Source organism: Paramisgurnus dabryanus, chromosome 8, assembly GCF_030506205.2.
Source record: "Paramisgurnus dabryanus chromosome 8, PD_genome_1.1, whole genome shotgun sequence".
Classification (NCBI taxonomy): Eukaryota; Metazoa; Chordata; class Actinopteri; order Cypriniformes; family Cobitidae; genus Paramisgurnus; species Paramisgurnus dabryanus.
The window spans coordinates 21,442,893-21,460,630 of NC_133344.1; the positions used below are offsets into that span (position 1 = coordinate 21,442,893).

The following is a 17,738-nucleotide window of genomic DNA, read 5'->3' on the forward strand; positions in this document are numbered from 1 at the left end:
CACAAGCATGCAATCCTCTTTTGCATTTTGTTTGACTGAAAACGTATGGAAATCATTGTTGTTAAATTACTGTCTGCACGCTGACTTCATCTTAATGTCAATAAGAACTGAATGAAGTTTAAGCCGTCTGGCGGACTCACATGGTGTTTAACACTGACAGTTGCATTGTCTGGTGGCGAGCCCACATGTGTCACGCAGACCCTTCTCCTCAGCGGATATCTGTCTGGTTCCTCTGTGCAAGATACACCTGCGAGAATAAAAGACAACTCTGAGGCCCCTATTTGATAAACAGAACACTCCTTGTACATGCATCTAATGTATTCTTTAAAGCATACAGGAAAGCTATTGTGAATGACATCAAATGGCTGTAAATTGCATTAAAGCATGCACAATTAGGGCTTGCAGGTAACTATTTTTAAATAGTAGTTCATATTACAGTCGACACTGATTCCCACCTGCAGTTGCGCTGAAGGAGGAGGAGTCTGTGTCGTCATGGGAACCGCCAATGTCCACTGAAGGATCCCACTCGAGAACCAGATGATCGTGACTGGACTGAAGGAGGCAGGACTGAGACTGACGTGCAGAGGTGGAATCTACAAAACACTCATCCTCCAGCATACTTTCAGAGGGACAGCCGGAGTCGGGGGCACACAGAGCCCAGTCGTCCTCAAAGACCTGGAGCCACACGTGACAATGATCATATGAATAAATTATCTTAAAATAACTACATCTTCATTTCCAGTTTCTGCCAGGTTTGGTGAATTAGGGTAACTGATATTGAACTTAAAAAAAAAAAAAAAAAAAAAAATGCAGGCCTAAGAAATTACAATTAACAAAGATGGAATCAAAGTTTTGGGAACCGGTCTATGAAATCCAGGCTAAAGTCTCCCAAATAAATTATGAGATTAGGAGCATCAAAGTTTGATTTCACGCATTGATTTCACATGATCTGAGTCAATATTAAAGAAGTCAAGGTTATATTTTCACAGAATTAGAGATGCACCAATATATCGGACAATAATTGATATCAATTTTCACACTTTTATGTATCGGCCGATAGTTTAAAAACAGCTAATAGTCATGGCCTATATATCCTGTCAATCAAAAGAGAACAGTAAATGCAATGAAATTTAGCTCTGTGTATAGTCCGTTTCAGCGGACGCACGTGCGGTGACGCGATTATGCATCTGGTCGGAACTTTACTTCTGGTTTCAGTTTTTTTTTTTAATGGTCTGACTAGTTGCCAAACTGAACTCTTGAACAAATACCTCGTCGGAAATAAAAAATGTTTTGGTTTCCTAGGTAATCTACATATTGTTTATTTTGCTTGTTGTATAAATAAACTACTTTAAAAAGGACTATTTTGTTATACCAGAAGTTACGTGTTGACCACGAAAGCCGCTTGTTTATGTTGTTACTACTGAAAATATCTATAGAAACCTTTTAAGAAATTTCACTAGTTTAATAAAATGGTCATTATGGGACGGTTTCCCATACCGGGTTTAGATTAAACCAGGACTAGGCCTTAGTTTTATTAGGACATTTTAGTAATTTATAAAAACAAACCATACAAAGAAAACAACACAGGTGTGAATCTTGAGACAAAACAATGGCACTGATATGTTAAGATTTCAGTACAATGTTTTTTTAAAATTAGGACAGCTCAAACATGCATTTTAGTCTGAGACTAGGATAAGCCCTGTCCTAGAAACCTCCCATATATGACTGAATAACAAAAAAATTGATCTTCAGAATTTAGCTAATAATGCAAGTTAATATAACCACCAAACTATTGGCAGATATCAGTATGAATAATCGGTCTCCATTATTTTTTTTTATATTGGTGAAGCTTTTCACAAAATGTTATTTCACATATATAGGATGATTTTATGTAGAAAACAGTAAATTACAAAAAAGGAATTTAGGTGAATTTTTAGACATGGTCACATATTAAACTACTGGCATTTATTTTAAACCACATAAGACTCGATTTTCCTGTATAGGTTATAGTAAATAAAAATGATCCAAGAGATTAAAATGTGTTGTTTTCTTTGTATGGTTTGTTTTTATAAACTACTGAAATGTCCTAATAAAACTAAGGCCTAGTCCTGGTTTAATCTAAACCCGGTATGGGAAACCGTCCCATAATGACCATTTTATTAAACTAGTGATATTTCTTTAAGTTTTCTATAGATATTTTCAGTAGTAACAACATAAACAAGCGGCTTTCGTGGTCAACACGTAACTTCCGGTAAACTCCGCTAAGAATAAATAACAACATCCTTTTAAAGTACTCTATTTATACAACAAGCAAAATAAACTATGTAGATTACCTAGAAAACCAAAACATTTGTTATTTCCGACGAGGTATTTGTTCAAGAGTTCAGTTTGGCAACTAGTCAGACCATTAAAAAAAACTGAAACCGGGAAGTAAAGTTCCGACCAGACGCGTAATCGCGTCACCGCACGTGCGTCCGCTGAAACTGACTATACACAGTGCTAAATTTCATTGCATTTCCTGTTCTCTTTTAAAAGTGTGAAAATTTGTTTTATCGTCCGATATCGATTATTGCCCGATATATTGATGCATCTCTAATTCTGTGAAAATATACAAATAATATATCTTTTTTGTTTACTTCCCATCTATACATTAATGCTGTGTTTTGGGAAATATGAAGTACTTTTGTACCAGTTTACCACTAAATTCCTCAACTACACCATTAGCTTGCCTATAAAAGATCAAATTTTTGTGAAAAGTTTCACATAAATTATGATCTAAATTTGATTTAAATAGTTTTTATATATTGATCTAGATGTTATGTGTTGAATTCAGTCATCAGGTGTTTAGAAAAAAACACAACAGAATTACAGTTTAGAAAATAAATCATTTCGACCAGCAGATGCCCATATAGACATTCGTTTCACTGGATGTGGCCAACTGCTCAAATCACCACTTTAGTGATACATTTGTTGAATTTATGTTTATATAAATATTAGAAAACACATAAAAAATAAATATTATTTCAAAGAGTAGAATTTTTTTGTAGTTTTTGATGCATTTTGAAATGTCTGTTTTTACAAAATCACACAGAAATTTGACAGTGTAAGTGTGTGTGTGTTTGTGTGTGTCTCTGTGTGAGTGTTTGTACGTGTGTGTGTACATGTGTGCGCGTGCATGTATGTCTTTGTGCATGTGTGAGTGTTACTGTGACTTTGTGTGTGTGTCTTATGAAGGTTAAATATAGACAGGCCAAGCATACATTTAGTAAAACACTTTAAAAATAATAAAACCATACAGATTAGGCAGTATAGGCTGTTAAACATTGGAACGTATACCGAATACATGTGATAATTTTACATACACTTTCAGAAAGGAAAAACTTGTGACCAGTCAGCAAAAAAGTAATTGCAAAAGTAGCTGAAGAACTGAAGTTAGCTCTGAAATAAATCTCGAATCATTTTTTATTTCATCTGTCTCTATAGATCCACGTTTTACAGCTACTGTATTTAAAAAAAGATATCTGCAAGAGGAAACACAAAGTACTGCTGCAAATTACAGGCACCGCATGGGGTTTCTGAGTTATGTAAAACACACATTGACTCGATTCATTATGATGTGTCCGGTGTGAGACTCTATAAGCGTTCCATATTTGACAACTGCATAATGAACATAAGTGCACAACAGTTCCAGCATGTCTTTACATGAGCCCCTTAGACCCAAAGAGACAAAGGCTCACACAAGGGACTTGTTCAGATGGACAGTACATGTATTGTACAGTGGCTGCTTGGCTACAAAACAACTATTCAGGCTATTCAGGGGGTGTTTTCCTGACTTTTCTGCCAGAACGTTTAAAGACGGATGCTTGACTAGCTTTCCCTTGGGATAATTATTTCCTAAAAAATGCAACAGCCCCAGTGCCTAAATCTGAACTTGAGATGCCACAAATTCAATTATCAAACTAAAAATATAAAGCTACACAGTCACAAATAAAAAAAGTTTAAAACTGTACCTTTTCTGTCACTGGGGTGGTACCCTTAAAGGTTCATTTTAGTATTTTGTACTTGTTGGGGTACAGTATTATAACCCAAGGACCTATTGTGCACCTTTAAGCACCAATTTTGTACCAGTTTAATGTTAGGGGTGCAAAAATGTAACTGTACCTTTAAAAATGGTACACAATAGGTCCTTAAGATGCAGTAATGGACCCAAAAAGGTACAAACTTCTATTACATTTTCTGTAAAGATACAAAGCCAAATCTTAGGGTACAGAAAATGTATACTTTTATCTTTTTTCTGACAGTATAACAAGGGAATTCAGAGAGAGAGAGAGCTCCTAAGATTTCTAAGCCATTTGTGCATACGGTGTGTGATAATAAAGATATATGAAAGATTGACCATAAAAATTGGTTTGCAGATCTAATAACTTCCACTGCAGTGGTTTACAGCTACTGCAGAAAGACAATCAGTCATCCGCTTGGTTGAACAACATTCTGGGTGAAAAAGTATCAAATAAAATGGATCTTGACTTCATCTCTTGAAGCAAATTATTTCTGAGTTGAGAAAAGTGTTTTACACTTAAAACTTTCTTCACATCTCGACCAAACATGGAAAATCTCATTTATGGATGTGCATGAATACGTACCAGTCTCATGCTGAGCAGGCGTGTATGTAGGTGGCCCAGGCCCTGAAAGACGCGGGTACAGTGGAGTAGAAGTTCCTGCAGCTGGTTCTCGATGGCCTGGGCATCGGCCGGCTCGCTCCTTTGGATCAGCTCTTCTCCACGCTGAAGCAAATCATTCAGTCGGCCTGCGCTCTCCCCAACTGCTTCCTGAAATCCCTGAAGGAGAAATACGCACATGAACAAAACACATAACAAAAAGCACAAAAGTGCTCAAAAGTAATGACCAGTTTTGAACAACTTACATCTTCTCTCTTGATATTTTGTGTTGCAATGGTGTGTTTGGAGTATAAACTAGAGCCTGTCCCAATACCTCTCCTTCCCTTACATTTTTGCCCTAACCCTCGCCCAATACTTTAGGGAGCAAGACGGAGTGCTATTTTCCCCTAACAATCGACCCCTCAAAATGTAGTCAGGACCGATGTAGGCTTAAAACGAAGTGAGAGATGAAATTACCCAGGATGCCTTGCGAGACCGGTAAATGCATCGGCGCTGCGCATGACGTAGGTAAGCACTCTCACTTTGTTGGCTACGCTACTTTTTATATAGTGGTGTCGCATTACATAGGGAAAGATTTTAACCCCAACTTCCCTCGTTGAGGAGACTTTACTGTCGAGGGCACTCAAAACCATGTGGAAGTTTTAAGGGGGTAGAAATGGGACGGGCCCTAAAGCTCAGGTTTTAGGAAGAATTTAAGGAGGCTTGGCAACACATGTGCAAAGTTTATTAAGACATATCCCAAGACAATGATTAGAAAATATTACCACAAGAGGATAAATATTCATAGCAGATAAAACTGTAAGCTTTGTGAGCATTATTTGTATATTTAAATAACACCCAAATTACATAATATGGTGTGGCTTGCCTCTTCACCAATTTATTTTGTCCAATAAATAGCCTAAATGTTTAGTATTCTGTCCAATTTGTACAATACTGCTCATATTTGATAGTTTAATTAAACCTGAGACATTAAAAATGTCTGGTCTCTATTGTACATGATGGGTAATGTGTGTGTTTAAATAATGCAATGAAACTAAAAATTTGATGAAAAAATTTGGTGGCGTGAATGATTTAATTTGGTAGTGAAATGTGACCTTGGATATGTTTTTGAGATTTAAAGAAAGGGGGAAGTAATAAGAAACATAACTTGCATTTTTTTATTGTGCTGATATTTTATTAATTTACAATACACTTATCACAAGGACAGTAGCCTGTGATTCACTACTAGGAACATATTTATGCCACTTTAATACAGTAACATTCCTTATACTGTAGATCTACATTTCCTTGAAAGTAAAAGTACCTGAAGCTGGTGCATCTTAGAGCAGGTATCTTTGCCTGAGAAGTGCTCAACTTCAGTCAACCGGAGGTCCATATCAGTCAGCCACACAGCCATCTCTTCCCTCTGCCTCTCAAAATCCTCCCGCTGATGCACAAAATGCTGCAACAATACACACACACACACACACACAGCATGAATCTGTCTGACCGTCTACAACCTGATGCTGTTTTTAGCACAGGCAGAGAGTGACAGCAAGCCACATCAAAATTATACAACAAGAACGTCAAAGTGCTGAACGGAAATGGACATTAACAATACAATGACATTGAACCCCATAGAAAGGGGCAGACAAGCGGTGTGCAGGGTCACTGTGACTGATGGGGCAGAATTATGTAAGCTGAACACAGGAAGAGGAGAAGCCTGTTTGGATAAAGAGTTAATGGGATTAAAACCGAGAGGAAAGGGATGAGACTTAAGAGAGACTTATGCGCACTGCGGTATTGAATCGAGTCTTTTGTGTGTGTTTCATATGTTGTTTTAGCACTATAGTATTATGTTTTGAAGGATAATGTTAAAGCTGAAGTGTGTAATTTTAAAGGTTAAATGCTTTCTCCTATCCCAGCTTAATTTAAAAAGAACACAAGAAGTGGGGATGGTAGATATATCGAAAAAAACACATGTGTGCATATCATAATATGTTTATGGCATTTAATAACTGAATGATTTTGATACTTTAAATTTTGGGTCGAGGTAGACAGCAGAAAGAAAGAAAGAGTGTTGCTATCTATGATTGATTTTACCAAGCGTTATTGTATATCACATCGTATTTTAAGCAAGTTATCACATATCTTGCACCCTTAACAACAAGCCATTTGTAAATTGATTTGGCGAACACTGTTATCATCAGCAAAACCGCTCCGTTTGATTCACCAGACTGACCCAGACACAAATCCTGAGTATAGTGTGATTTTTTTTACATATACATGAGTGTACGTGCATGGTTAAATGCACAGCCTTGCAAAGTACAGTTTATTTTGACTGGTACGTGTACACAGACTTTCGATGCATGTGCATTGCAATAAAATGCAATGCATCTCAGGGTTTCCCGCAGAAAATTTGTTAGTTAAGGTGGTAGGGTTGTGCAGGTGGGCGGGCCGGGGGCATGGCAATCAAAAGGGCGGGGGCATACACGTCATGATGAATATATTTTTATTTAAAACACTCAAATAAAACTCAATTTTGAAGAAACTATGACAGAAAATGAACACATACTAGATTATTAATTAATTAAATGCATTTGACGGCCTTTTGTGCAGCAAATCTTTTTTTGGGACGACCTAGTTAAGGTGGTAGGGTATCCCAGCTTAGGTGGGCCGCCCGAACTGAAAAGTGCTGCGGGAAACCCTGCATCTCCTGGGCTACATACTCCATTTTCATGTATGCACATGCGCAACCCATGTACAAAGTATGAGCTGTTACAAATGTTGGTGACGTTGCGCTAACGTGTGTCACATACAAAGCCTCTGACTCAATTGGTGTCATCATCGTACAGTCTGCATGCTTTTCGTACCAAAGTTTAAATGAGCCATGGCACACAGTGTGATAAGGTAATGATCTTATAGGACTGTGAAAACCCTGCAGTTTATCCCAGGCTGGCTTCAGTCTCAACCAATGATGGACAAAGTATTCTTGAAGTTTTTTTGCATTACGATTCAAATTTGCAAAAATAAAGTCTCACACATTTAATCTTAAATCATCATTTAAAGCTCGACCATCCGTTTTTATGGCATCTGACATAAATGGATTACTTTACCTTCAACCGCCGACAGACTGTGTCCACTACGTTGCTAAGCTGGTCCCAGCGCTGTCCACAATCCTTGGTCATCTCCACCAATCGTGCACCCATAGAACCTCTGAACAGGCCAACCAAAGTTCGGCTCTTCTGGCTCAGGCCATCCAGCTGGGACAGACGTATCCTGGCTTCAGTACGGAGGCTCTAGGATGAGGTACAAAACAGACATATGGCCTTTAGTTAACATCTTCCATCAGTTTAATTGGAAAGAGGTTAAAATAAACTTTCAGATAATAAATTCATCCTGCTGGTCTCTAAACAGGTTTATTTTAAGAAATCTGTGTGAGGAGCTGAGACAGAAGGAGGCGCAAATGAGTTCCTGCAGTTAACTGAGTGGGACTGGGCTTAGAGGGAGAGCCAAAGAGTTTGACGACCATTTGGTGTCATTTATCTTCACTGGCGCGGGTCCCGGGCTTACAGACAGTGTGAGTAAATGCGCTGTCTGCACTCATGTAAGTGTGTCTATGTGTTGTTGATTACACTTTCATTGTAGATAGTGTCAAAATGCTGGCCACCATCCACCAAGAAACAGACACCTGTATACATGACTAATCATCCATGGCCTGGCTCATATCTTATGCAATACAGCAACAGATTAAAGAAATCATTCACCCAAATTGAAAATCCTGTAATTTTTACCCTCATGTTGTTTCATAGCTGTAATAAAGATAAAACGTTTGCAAATATAAAAATGAGACATTACCTCATACTTCTGTAACTCCTCTTTTGCTACATCATACAGCACATGACTGGAGTTAGGGGATGCTGCTAGTTTTTCGGCTGATCGAAGCCAGTCATCCAAGCAGGAATGTTCTTTCATGAACTCATACCATAGCATCCATCTCCTCTCCAATCTGATGAGAACCACATAAAGAGGTGGATTTGGATATATTTGTGTGGTATACAATAAAATAAACTTGCTTCTGTGTACACTTCATACTCACTTAGCACAACCATCATGGTAAAAGGAAGCATCTTGGCTTAAGTCCCCAATGGATGACCAGTCATTAAAGATGTCTCTTAAATCATCATGTAGTTGGGAGTTTCTGTCTCGGAAGCAGGACTGTGGGTGCAGACCGATTTGGGGGTTCATATCAACAACACACGTTCGCCTCTCTTCCCCATCTTCATCACTTCCTCTAGGGGCAATTCTGGTGTTTCCATGGTGACTGGCTTTGAGTGACGTCGTTCCCAACATCCTGGCATCACCGAGTGCCACCTGTTTATGAGAGCATAAAGCGAGGCTTGTTCGTTAAGCTGAAACACAGAATGATGCACAGTCAAAACTCTTATTTATAATGCCTTCCTTACAAGACATGCATTTCTGCATCAAACAAAGACCCAAAACATAAATGGTTAGCAAAACCTGAAGTTATCCCACCCGGTTTACAAAAAGGAGAGGGGTGTTTTGGGTGCTTGTTATCTTTATCTCTTTATCATGTTGTTAAACTGTAAAACAAAACAATTACAGTGCATTTACATGTTTTAGTGGTGTCTGACTAGGGACAAACTTGGGGTGAGAAAAAATTGAAATGAGATTTATTTTTTCTTAACTTTTTCCCCGCCATTGACGAGATATCTCGTCAATTAAGAGAAAACGCTTCTCCGCCAATGACGAGATTTTCCGTCTTTCCGCAATACCGCTATTATCCACCAGGTGGCGCCCTTCCGAACTTTTTAAAACCGGAAGTATTGCCCTATGGCAAGCTGCTGCATGTCCGTGTCTGTTTTAAAGATCGCTCTGAATCGGATCTCTATGAAAAGTCTGTCATAAATATGGAATTATCTCTGCTTTTTGCTCAAAATATGGTGTTTTTGCAAAAACCTACCCATATTCAAAAGCTGATTACAAAAGAACCACTAAAGGTAGGATGAAACGATTTTTTTTGTGTGAAAGCAGAGGGTCGGTTCTTTCATTTGGTATATTGTATGTTTATTTATTTAAAGAAGAACATTTTCTGGAAGGCATTAAACTTTGGTGAAAATCATGAAAAACGCTGGCGCTGGCTGGCAACTTTTTTTAAAAACGCTGGCGGTGAAAGAGTTAAAGGTGCAGTGTGTAATTTTTAGAAGGATCTCTTGAAAGAAATGCTAAATAATATACAAAACTATATTTTCAGTGGTGTCTAAAGACCTTTTATAATGAACCGTTACGTTTTTATAACCTAAGAATGAGATGTTTTTATCTATATACACTGAGGGTCCCCTTACATGGAGGTCGCCATTTTGTGCCACCATGTTTCTACAGAAGCTCTTAACGGACAAACGTTTTACCAAGTTGTCTCCGACAATGAAATGTTTGTCCGGTGGTGGCTATCGTAGCTTCTTTATGCATTTTAAAAGCGAGGGTTGGGCAGTGGGCTGAGCCGCTGGATGCAATTTGCAACTTCACCACTAGATGCCGCTAAAATTTACACACTGCACCTTTAACTCTTTCCCCGCCATTGACGAGATATCTCGTCAATTAAGAGAAAACGCTTCCCCGCCAATGACGAGATTTTCCTTCTTTCCGCAATATCGCTATTATCCACCAGGTGGCGCCCTTCCGCAACTTTTTAAAACCGGAAGTATTGCCCTATGGCAAGCTGCTGCATGTCCGTGTCTGTTTTAAAGATCGCTCTGGATGGGATCTCTATGAAAATTCAGTCACAAAAATGGAATTATTTTTGCTTTTTGCTCAAAATATGGTGTTTTTGCAAAAACCTACCCATATTCAAAAGCTGATTGCAAAAGAACCACTAAAGGTAGGATGAAACGTTTTTTTTTGTTTGGAAGCAGAGGGTCTGTTCTTTCATTTGGTATATTGTATGTTTATTTATTTAAAGAAGAACATTTTCTGGAAGGCATTAAACTTTGGTGAAAATCATGAAAAACGCTGGCGCTGGCTGGCAACTTTTTTTTAAAAACGCTGGCGGTGAAAGAGTTAAACACTTCATTCAAAGAAAATTCTCTCACCCCATTGACAGATATTTTTGCTTGGTTCAAGCACAAATTCACTTAAATTGTATAGTTTTTGTTTAAAAAGTAATTTTGCTCATCAAGAAAAAACATATTTCTACAGAAAACAAGACAAAAATACTGTTGGAATGTAATTTTTTGCAGTGTTTTTCCATTTTTATCAGAAATAAACTACTGTAATGTTGTTCTAGACCTGTATGAATTAATTTTATTTTGAAGAACACAAAAGATGATATTTTGGTAAATGATGGTAAGCACACTGCTGATTATAATTATTGACTTACATAGTAGGAAAACAAATATTAATGGAAGCATTTTCATTTTTGGGTGAACTATCCCTTTAAATCCCTTTATTTCTTCTTAGTTAGGTTGCAAAAAGGCAGTCCACAGCATTAACAACGACATGTAACACAAGCTCATTCTTTGTACGGTTCAAAGTCATGCAGTTTACCCTTTAAATACTACTAACTCAAAAGAAGATCAATAAATCATTCCCAGTTTAAAGCAGCCCATTACTGCAGTATCTGGTCAGGAAAGCTATACGTTTTTTGGCATGATAAAGTGATTCAAAATGTCAGACAACTCAGACATTGAGAAAAGGCTCCTTTGCTCTGGGGTAAAGCTTCAACTATCAAAGACCATAAATCAGTTTTATGCCCGTTACCCGTAGGAGTTACGAGGCTGCCACCCCAACCCTGGCAGAGAAAAAAAGCCAAATAGATTTCACTCAGTTATAATCCGCCTGGCAGAGCAAGGTCGGCTATGCCAGGCCATGGCGGCTGTCAATCAAGAGTGATGCTTGCTGAGGCTAACCTCACTTTTGACCTTCTGAAAAAAAACACCATTGTAAAGCTTGAGAAAAGCTTAACGTCCCCAGTCTTAGTCTGAAATAACAGAATGGACCACATACGTATTTATCAATGGGCCTGCCTTGTAGATCACTCACTTTCAAACCTTTAACCCAACCACCATATAACTCAAATGTTAGACGGGCATATTTCCTTGCAACCTTGCAATCTACCTCAACGGCTTCTACCACAGGTACACATCGGCTTCAGGCTCCGCCGAAATGACAGTCATTTCTCAGGGTCTCACCGAGCGGAGGGCATTAAACTACTGGACTGAGTCTCAAAGCAGTCAGGTTGAAAATCGAGGGCAGGCTTATTGCTTTTCTTAACCTGCAGAGGTGTTGCTCATGTCAAGGAGCAATCCATTCACTGTTCCTAACCTTTTAAAGTTACAGGAGGCTGCAGGCCACTTCTCAACTCACTGGTGATTTTGTGGCACGTCTCGCAGGTGTATTGGGTTGACAGCCTCTCAATGTCAACAGGTGTGGCGTCACACAAAAGCAGTACATCAAGAATCTGATTTCACCTTCTCATAATTTGCGCCCAGTGGGCATACATCTCAGCCCTGACAATAGGCCAGCTAAAGTTACGGTACATATCATACTGTACTGTTGCTTCACAAAACCAAGAGCTTCCATTTATGGAGATGTTTTTCGTAAGTCTGATACCCAGATAGATTCAGCTTTGGTCTTAAGTAAGAAAAAACAAGACATTGATATGTTACATGATCATAGCTTTGTGAATACTCCATGGCAGGAGTTAAGGGACACAGATAGGTGATTTTCGCCAAAATTTGACTTGAGGTGCCATGAAACATTTTGATTAAAAAAAAAGTAAATGCAAGAGTATCAAAATATGAAGCACAAACATCTCTTCATGTACTATTTTGCACATGATTTCAAATGACATCATACAAACCAATTTTTTTTCCACATCTAAGGGGAAAATTTACATTACCGCAACGTGTCCATGACTGGATTTGGGTTCTTTGACATGGAAATATTTATAATTTAAAAAATCTAAAAAATAAAACGCTTCAGTGCATGTTATACTATAAACATTAACAGGGGCGGATCTAGAAAATTATTTATGGGGTGGCAAGGGGGTGGCATGAGAACTACAAGGGGTGGCAATGAAGTAAGCGTCCTTGCATGGTTGTCGTGGATTCAAGAAATTATATACTGTATATACTATTTTCGGTGAACACTGGACCTCAAATTTTTATAACATTAATAAACGCAACAACAAATGTTCCTATAAGTAAGTACCCAAGCAGCTACCTTTAGCATCTCTGTAGCACCCTTTGTCTTAATACTAAGTTAATACATACAGCTTATCGATATCTAAAAACACTGACTGGTTGAACATAATGGTATAAAGACAGTTATATAAATAAAATAGGATTGCCTAGTTTATATTCATGTAAAACATATTTGAAAGGCAAACATCTCTTTCTCTCATAACCCTCATCTTTAATCCTTTCACTCACTTCATGATGGATTTCTGTCTTTTCACTTCTTTTTAGCTCTTTGCCATCCATATGTTTCTTTCCTTCATGACTTCATCTACTCCTCTTCCTTCCACAACATATTTTTCTGTTTTATTTGTACCTTCCACTCCCATAGTATTTGATTTTTCTAATATTTTTGGTAAAAAGAATGGATATCAGCCTTTCTTTTCATAATATCCTGGAAAATGCGGCATTAAGTTGTCTTTCAAGCTTTCTAAACATACACAACACTGAATAGTTTTGTCTCCTTAACGAAGACAAATAAAAACATCAGACTATATCATAACGAGCGATTTCATATGCACGTATGGAATATTTTGATTGCTGCAGTAGCTAAGACATGACGGGCTAACTCTAGAAAGAACTGCTTAAAATATATTTACTCCTTACACAAACCTGCAGTTCAGTTGTTTTAACTACCAAGCAACTACCTCGTGCAATATTTAACATCAGTTTAATTTTTGTATTTTTATCCTGATGCAACATTTATCTATAAAAATGACCGTATTCAGTACTCTGATTTGCTGATGTGATGCTCAACTTAATCACTTTAAGACACTAAAGAGAATTTGTTTTGGCAGCATGTGATGATGTGAGGCGCTTTATTAGATCAGAATTACTCTTTCCACCTCAACGATGGAAAAGTAACGTTTGTGCTTTTTATACTTTGTGTTTGCGTCCGCTACCTTTGTTTTGAGATCGTTGTACTTGTCATCGCTCTGTTGTTGCGGGTTTGTGCGACTCGGAAGGGATGGGCTGCAGCGCGAGAACCGGGCTGCATGTGAGTGCCTTGGATGGGGCGATGCATCCTTTCATGGTAGTTTCCAAACGTCTCCAACCACGCCAGAAAAGATCGCTAGATTTGTCCTAGTCGCTTTTTTTAATAAAGTCGCTAAAGGGGTCTAAAAGTTTCTTAATCTAGCGACAAAGTCACCAAGTTGGCAAATCTGCGCGGACTTTTTTTTACACTGTAAAAGACTTTCTGCTCGGACTGACTGCATGCTTGTGTATGAACTCTGCTGCCTCTGGTTGGCTAACGATGGAAATTAAGCCAATCACCATCAGCCATGTGGTTGTCCCACCCCGTCTAAGACACACACACCAATCATCGTCAGATATGTGTCTCCCACCCCCAAACACACGCAGAGAAAAACTCCATTGCCTTTCTAGTTAAAAGAGCCTACTCGGGTATAAATTATATATATTAGGATACCCGCGCTGGGGTGGCATATGGGGTGGCAATGCTTTTATTTAGGGTGGCAACTGCCACCCCGTGCCACCCCGGTAGATCCGCCCCTGAACATTAACAGTAAAGAAACATGTGGTATTTGGTGATTATTAGTAAATGTAGAGACAATAATAAGGAATATAAATGTGTCCAAGACCAATTTTCTCATCCTCTGCAACAATTTTCAATCATTGTTTAAGCCTTCAAAGAACTAACATTTTCAAAAAAAAATTGTTGGAAGGGACATAATTGACTGTGACACTCAAGATGGCTACCATATAAGCAGTTCTTATTTTTTCTCTCCAGATAAAAGTTACAATTTTGTTTGTCATAGTACCTAGACAACTTTTTAGTTTTCATTACTGAAACAAGAGTTTGTAAATGCATATATTTAATGTAATATCATGTTGCGGTAATGATAATTTTTGATAATGATGTAAAAAATGTAAATAATTTTAAAATATTTTTTAAATCCTCTAAAAATAATGGTTCAGACCTTAATCTTATATGTGCAATACAAATTGGCTTCAAGGGCTTTTTAAAAATTCTGATGCTGGACACCTTCTAAATCTGGATTTTGTGAGAATCATCCAGATTTTAATATTATCCAAAATTATGTGGAAATAAATCCTTTATATCTTTCATATTGCCACGTCAAAGATTAAAAAAACAATGCACGCTCAATGTGAAGTTGATAAGTAAACAAACTCTCATCAAATTCTGATAAAATTATGTTTTTTAGCCTGGATTTCACAGGCACGGTCACATATTTTTAGCCAGTTGCTCAGTTGCTGATTTTATCTTCCAGCTCCGAATTTGCATCCAACTGGCCAACCTCCAACCCATGATAAGTCCATCTCACAATTCATGCTGCTCTAATACACTAAATTAAGCAAAGACCAGTGCAAAAATGAGAGTGTACAGTACATACTTTTGTAGTGCATTTGATATTTTATGCAAATGGCAGTAGCTTTTATCGAATACGACTTGCAGGGCATTACAAGCTACATAATACAATAAATTTTTTCATGAGTATGTCGTGAACCCATGACCTTTTGTGCTTCTAACGCAATGCTCTACCACTGATCTATACATGCATACTTTGTTTATTTACGAGTATGTAAATGTTTATGTGGAGCAAAACCATAAATGTTAACCATAGGCCTAAAAAAAACTGCTATTCTACAAATCCACTAAAAATTCCCAAGGGAATCCTAAGGTGAACTCGCTCTCTGGGATGGCTTACAAACATGACTGAACAGCTCTGTATGGAGGAACAAGTTCTTGATCATGTCGGGTCTACGATTAAGTGACATGACTGATACATTGGTAGACTTGCCACGCATGCAACACTGACAGCCAATTTTCGAGAAATTTATAGAGAAATTAATATAGACACCAGAATCAGAAAACATCACGAGAAATTCAAAGATTTCAATGACAGATTCTATTACATATGTCTTATGCTTAGTCATCCCATTCAGCGTCAGATGTTTGGCCAGAAACAGACGAGGCAGGTGCATCTGAGACCTTTACATAACACGGCACACATTTAAATGAGCCTAAGCTGAATAAACATGCAAACTACTCCCTGCGACAGGGAATAAAAGGCTTCCATTTAGGCATAAGGTGATGCAGGGAGTCCACATGTGGAAGCAAAATGAAAATGTAACGATGCAATTAATATATCACTGAAGCTCAAATCGCTCTCGGCTCCTCATTCAGGTTTCATAGGCCTGTCCCAGCCATCTTTCAAGATCACATGCCACCTCAGAACAGGCACAAACACCCTCCAGGAAAATGGAGAGAACACGGTTTCTCTTTCTTAACAGGAAACAAAACCGAACTCGTCCTTCTGGCATGAAATAAACCCCACGGGAAACGAAGGTGGTGTTACTCTTTTTGGCATCCATTGACAATTACTTCAGACCAGCCAAAAAAGGTTAACACCTTAAAAGCTCAGACGGTTGCCGTTTTCATCGGAAGTTGTAAACGGAGACTGGGTCTGTGAATCTCTGGACAAGCTTGGGGGATGTGCTGCATCTCATCTCACACACTGCCAAGCAAAAAAAGTCTAATCTCCAACTGCTGCCCCCTTTCTATTGATTAATTTGAGGTTAAGGACAAAAAATGAGTTTAATAGCGTGTCTAATGACTCTAATCAATCACATCGGTGAAACGGTTGCTAAAAAGCTCTATAGAAAAAATAACAATTAAATTCATAGATCAACATTACCAAAGTAAACTAAGTTTGCCACAACACAAACTATGAAGTGAGATTCTTCATTTTTCAATTTTTTGTCCTATGCTGCCTTTCCACAGTACCTGACAAATGGACAAAATGTATGGATTCGATACGAACTTGAGACTAAACTACATCATTTATTTATTTCACTTTGGGGAATGTTCGCAGAATGAAGGCTTTGGGTTGTGACACAATTATGATCATAATCAAACTTCTCCATTTGCCACTTGGTGGCGTAATCCAACATGTGTGTCCGAATGTCGTGTGCTATGGAAAGGCGACGTTATGCATCACCAATGCTTAATCTGTAAGGCTATAGAAAACTTTCATCAAACCCCAAACCAAATTTGTGTGTACGCATGCTTAATGAATGAGACCCAGTAGCTTTACGTATCCAGGAAAACTTGACAGTAACATGTTAAATGCTTATTGATCTATTTAAAAAAACTCCTATTTTCCTTCTCCTTTTCACCAGATTTAAAATTGTACAAAACTTTGAAAACTCTCACATTATTACCTCCATAAGAGGAGTCACTTTAATGTTTTCCTCACTGTTGTTAGTCAGTGTGGATAAAAGCATCCGCTAAATTCCTAAATGTAAATAACAAATTGCCTGGAACCAGCCTAAAAACCCTCTGAGGAAAATGTACTCTCAGTTATAAATCACTGGACTGTGAAAGGGACTGTATGCATAAAGTACAAAGATTAAATGACACAGAACTCCAATCCGTTTTTGTGATAACCAACAGAAACTGCACAATTTTAACACCATTTGCTCAGTGGGAGTACTAAACTACGACTGAAATAGCTCCGCTTGATTGGCTCAAGCTTTGAAAATGTATTTTTAATCTAAAGCGCATGCACAGTCTCCCGGTAAGGTGACGGCGTTCCGCCCACTCCCGTATGTGCCGTCCCATGGAGGCGGTTTGAGCGACATCCGTGTTTCTGTTGATGGATGCTCGCGAAGTCAGAGGAGATAAGGACCGCTCTTCTGGTCTCGCTCATCGGTGCTTAGCTCTCCCTGAACCCAAAACCCGTCTCCCCCATCCTTACAGAGACTGCACTCATTGTCTCTTTGGTGCCACAGGCCTGAAATCGCAAACAAACAGTTCTTTCTTAGAAGCCGGATAGAAGAT

The 17,738-nt window shown here is 38.3% G+C and overlaps 1 protein-coding gene across 1 annotated transcript in view; it reads right to left on the reverse strand.

Moving 5' to 3' along the window:
* Positions 1-17,738, reverse strand: part of LOC135770974 (nesprin-2) — a 29,723-nt gene that overhangs the window by 8,672 nt on the left and 3,313 nt on the right. The window contains exons 2-8 of the mRNA XM_065280960.2: positions 8,758-9,032; positions 8,517-8,667; positions 7,775-7,957; positions 5,983-6,120; positions 4,644-4,838; positions 456-675; positions 141-247 (exon numbers count right to left, since the gene is read on the reverse strand). Coding sequence (XP_065137032.1) covers positions 141-247; positions 456-675; positions 4,644-4,838; positions 5,983-6,120; positions 7,775-7,957; positions 8,517-8,667; positions 8,758-9,011 — 1,248 coding nt within the window. The 5' untranslated portion in view covers positions 9,012-9,032. The remainder of the gene's footprint in view (positions 1-140; positions 248-455; positions 676-4,643; positions 4,839-5,982; positions 6,121-7,774; positions 7,958-8,516; positions 8,668-8,757; positions 9,033-17,738) is intronic.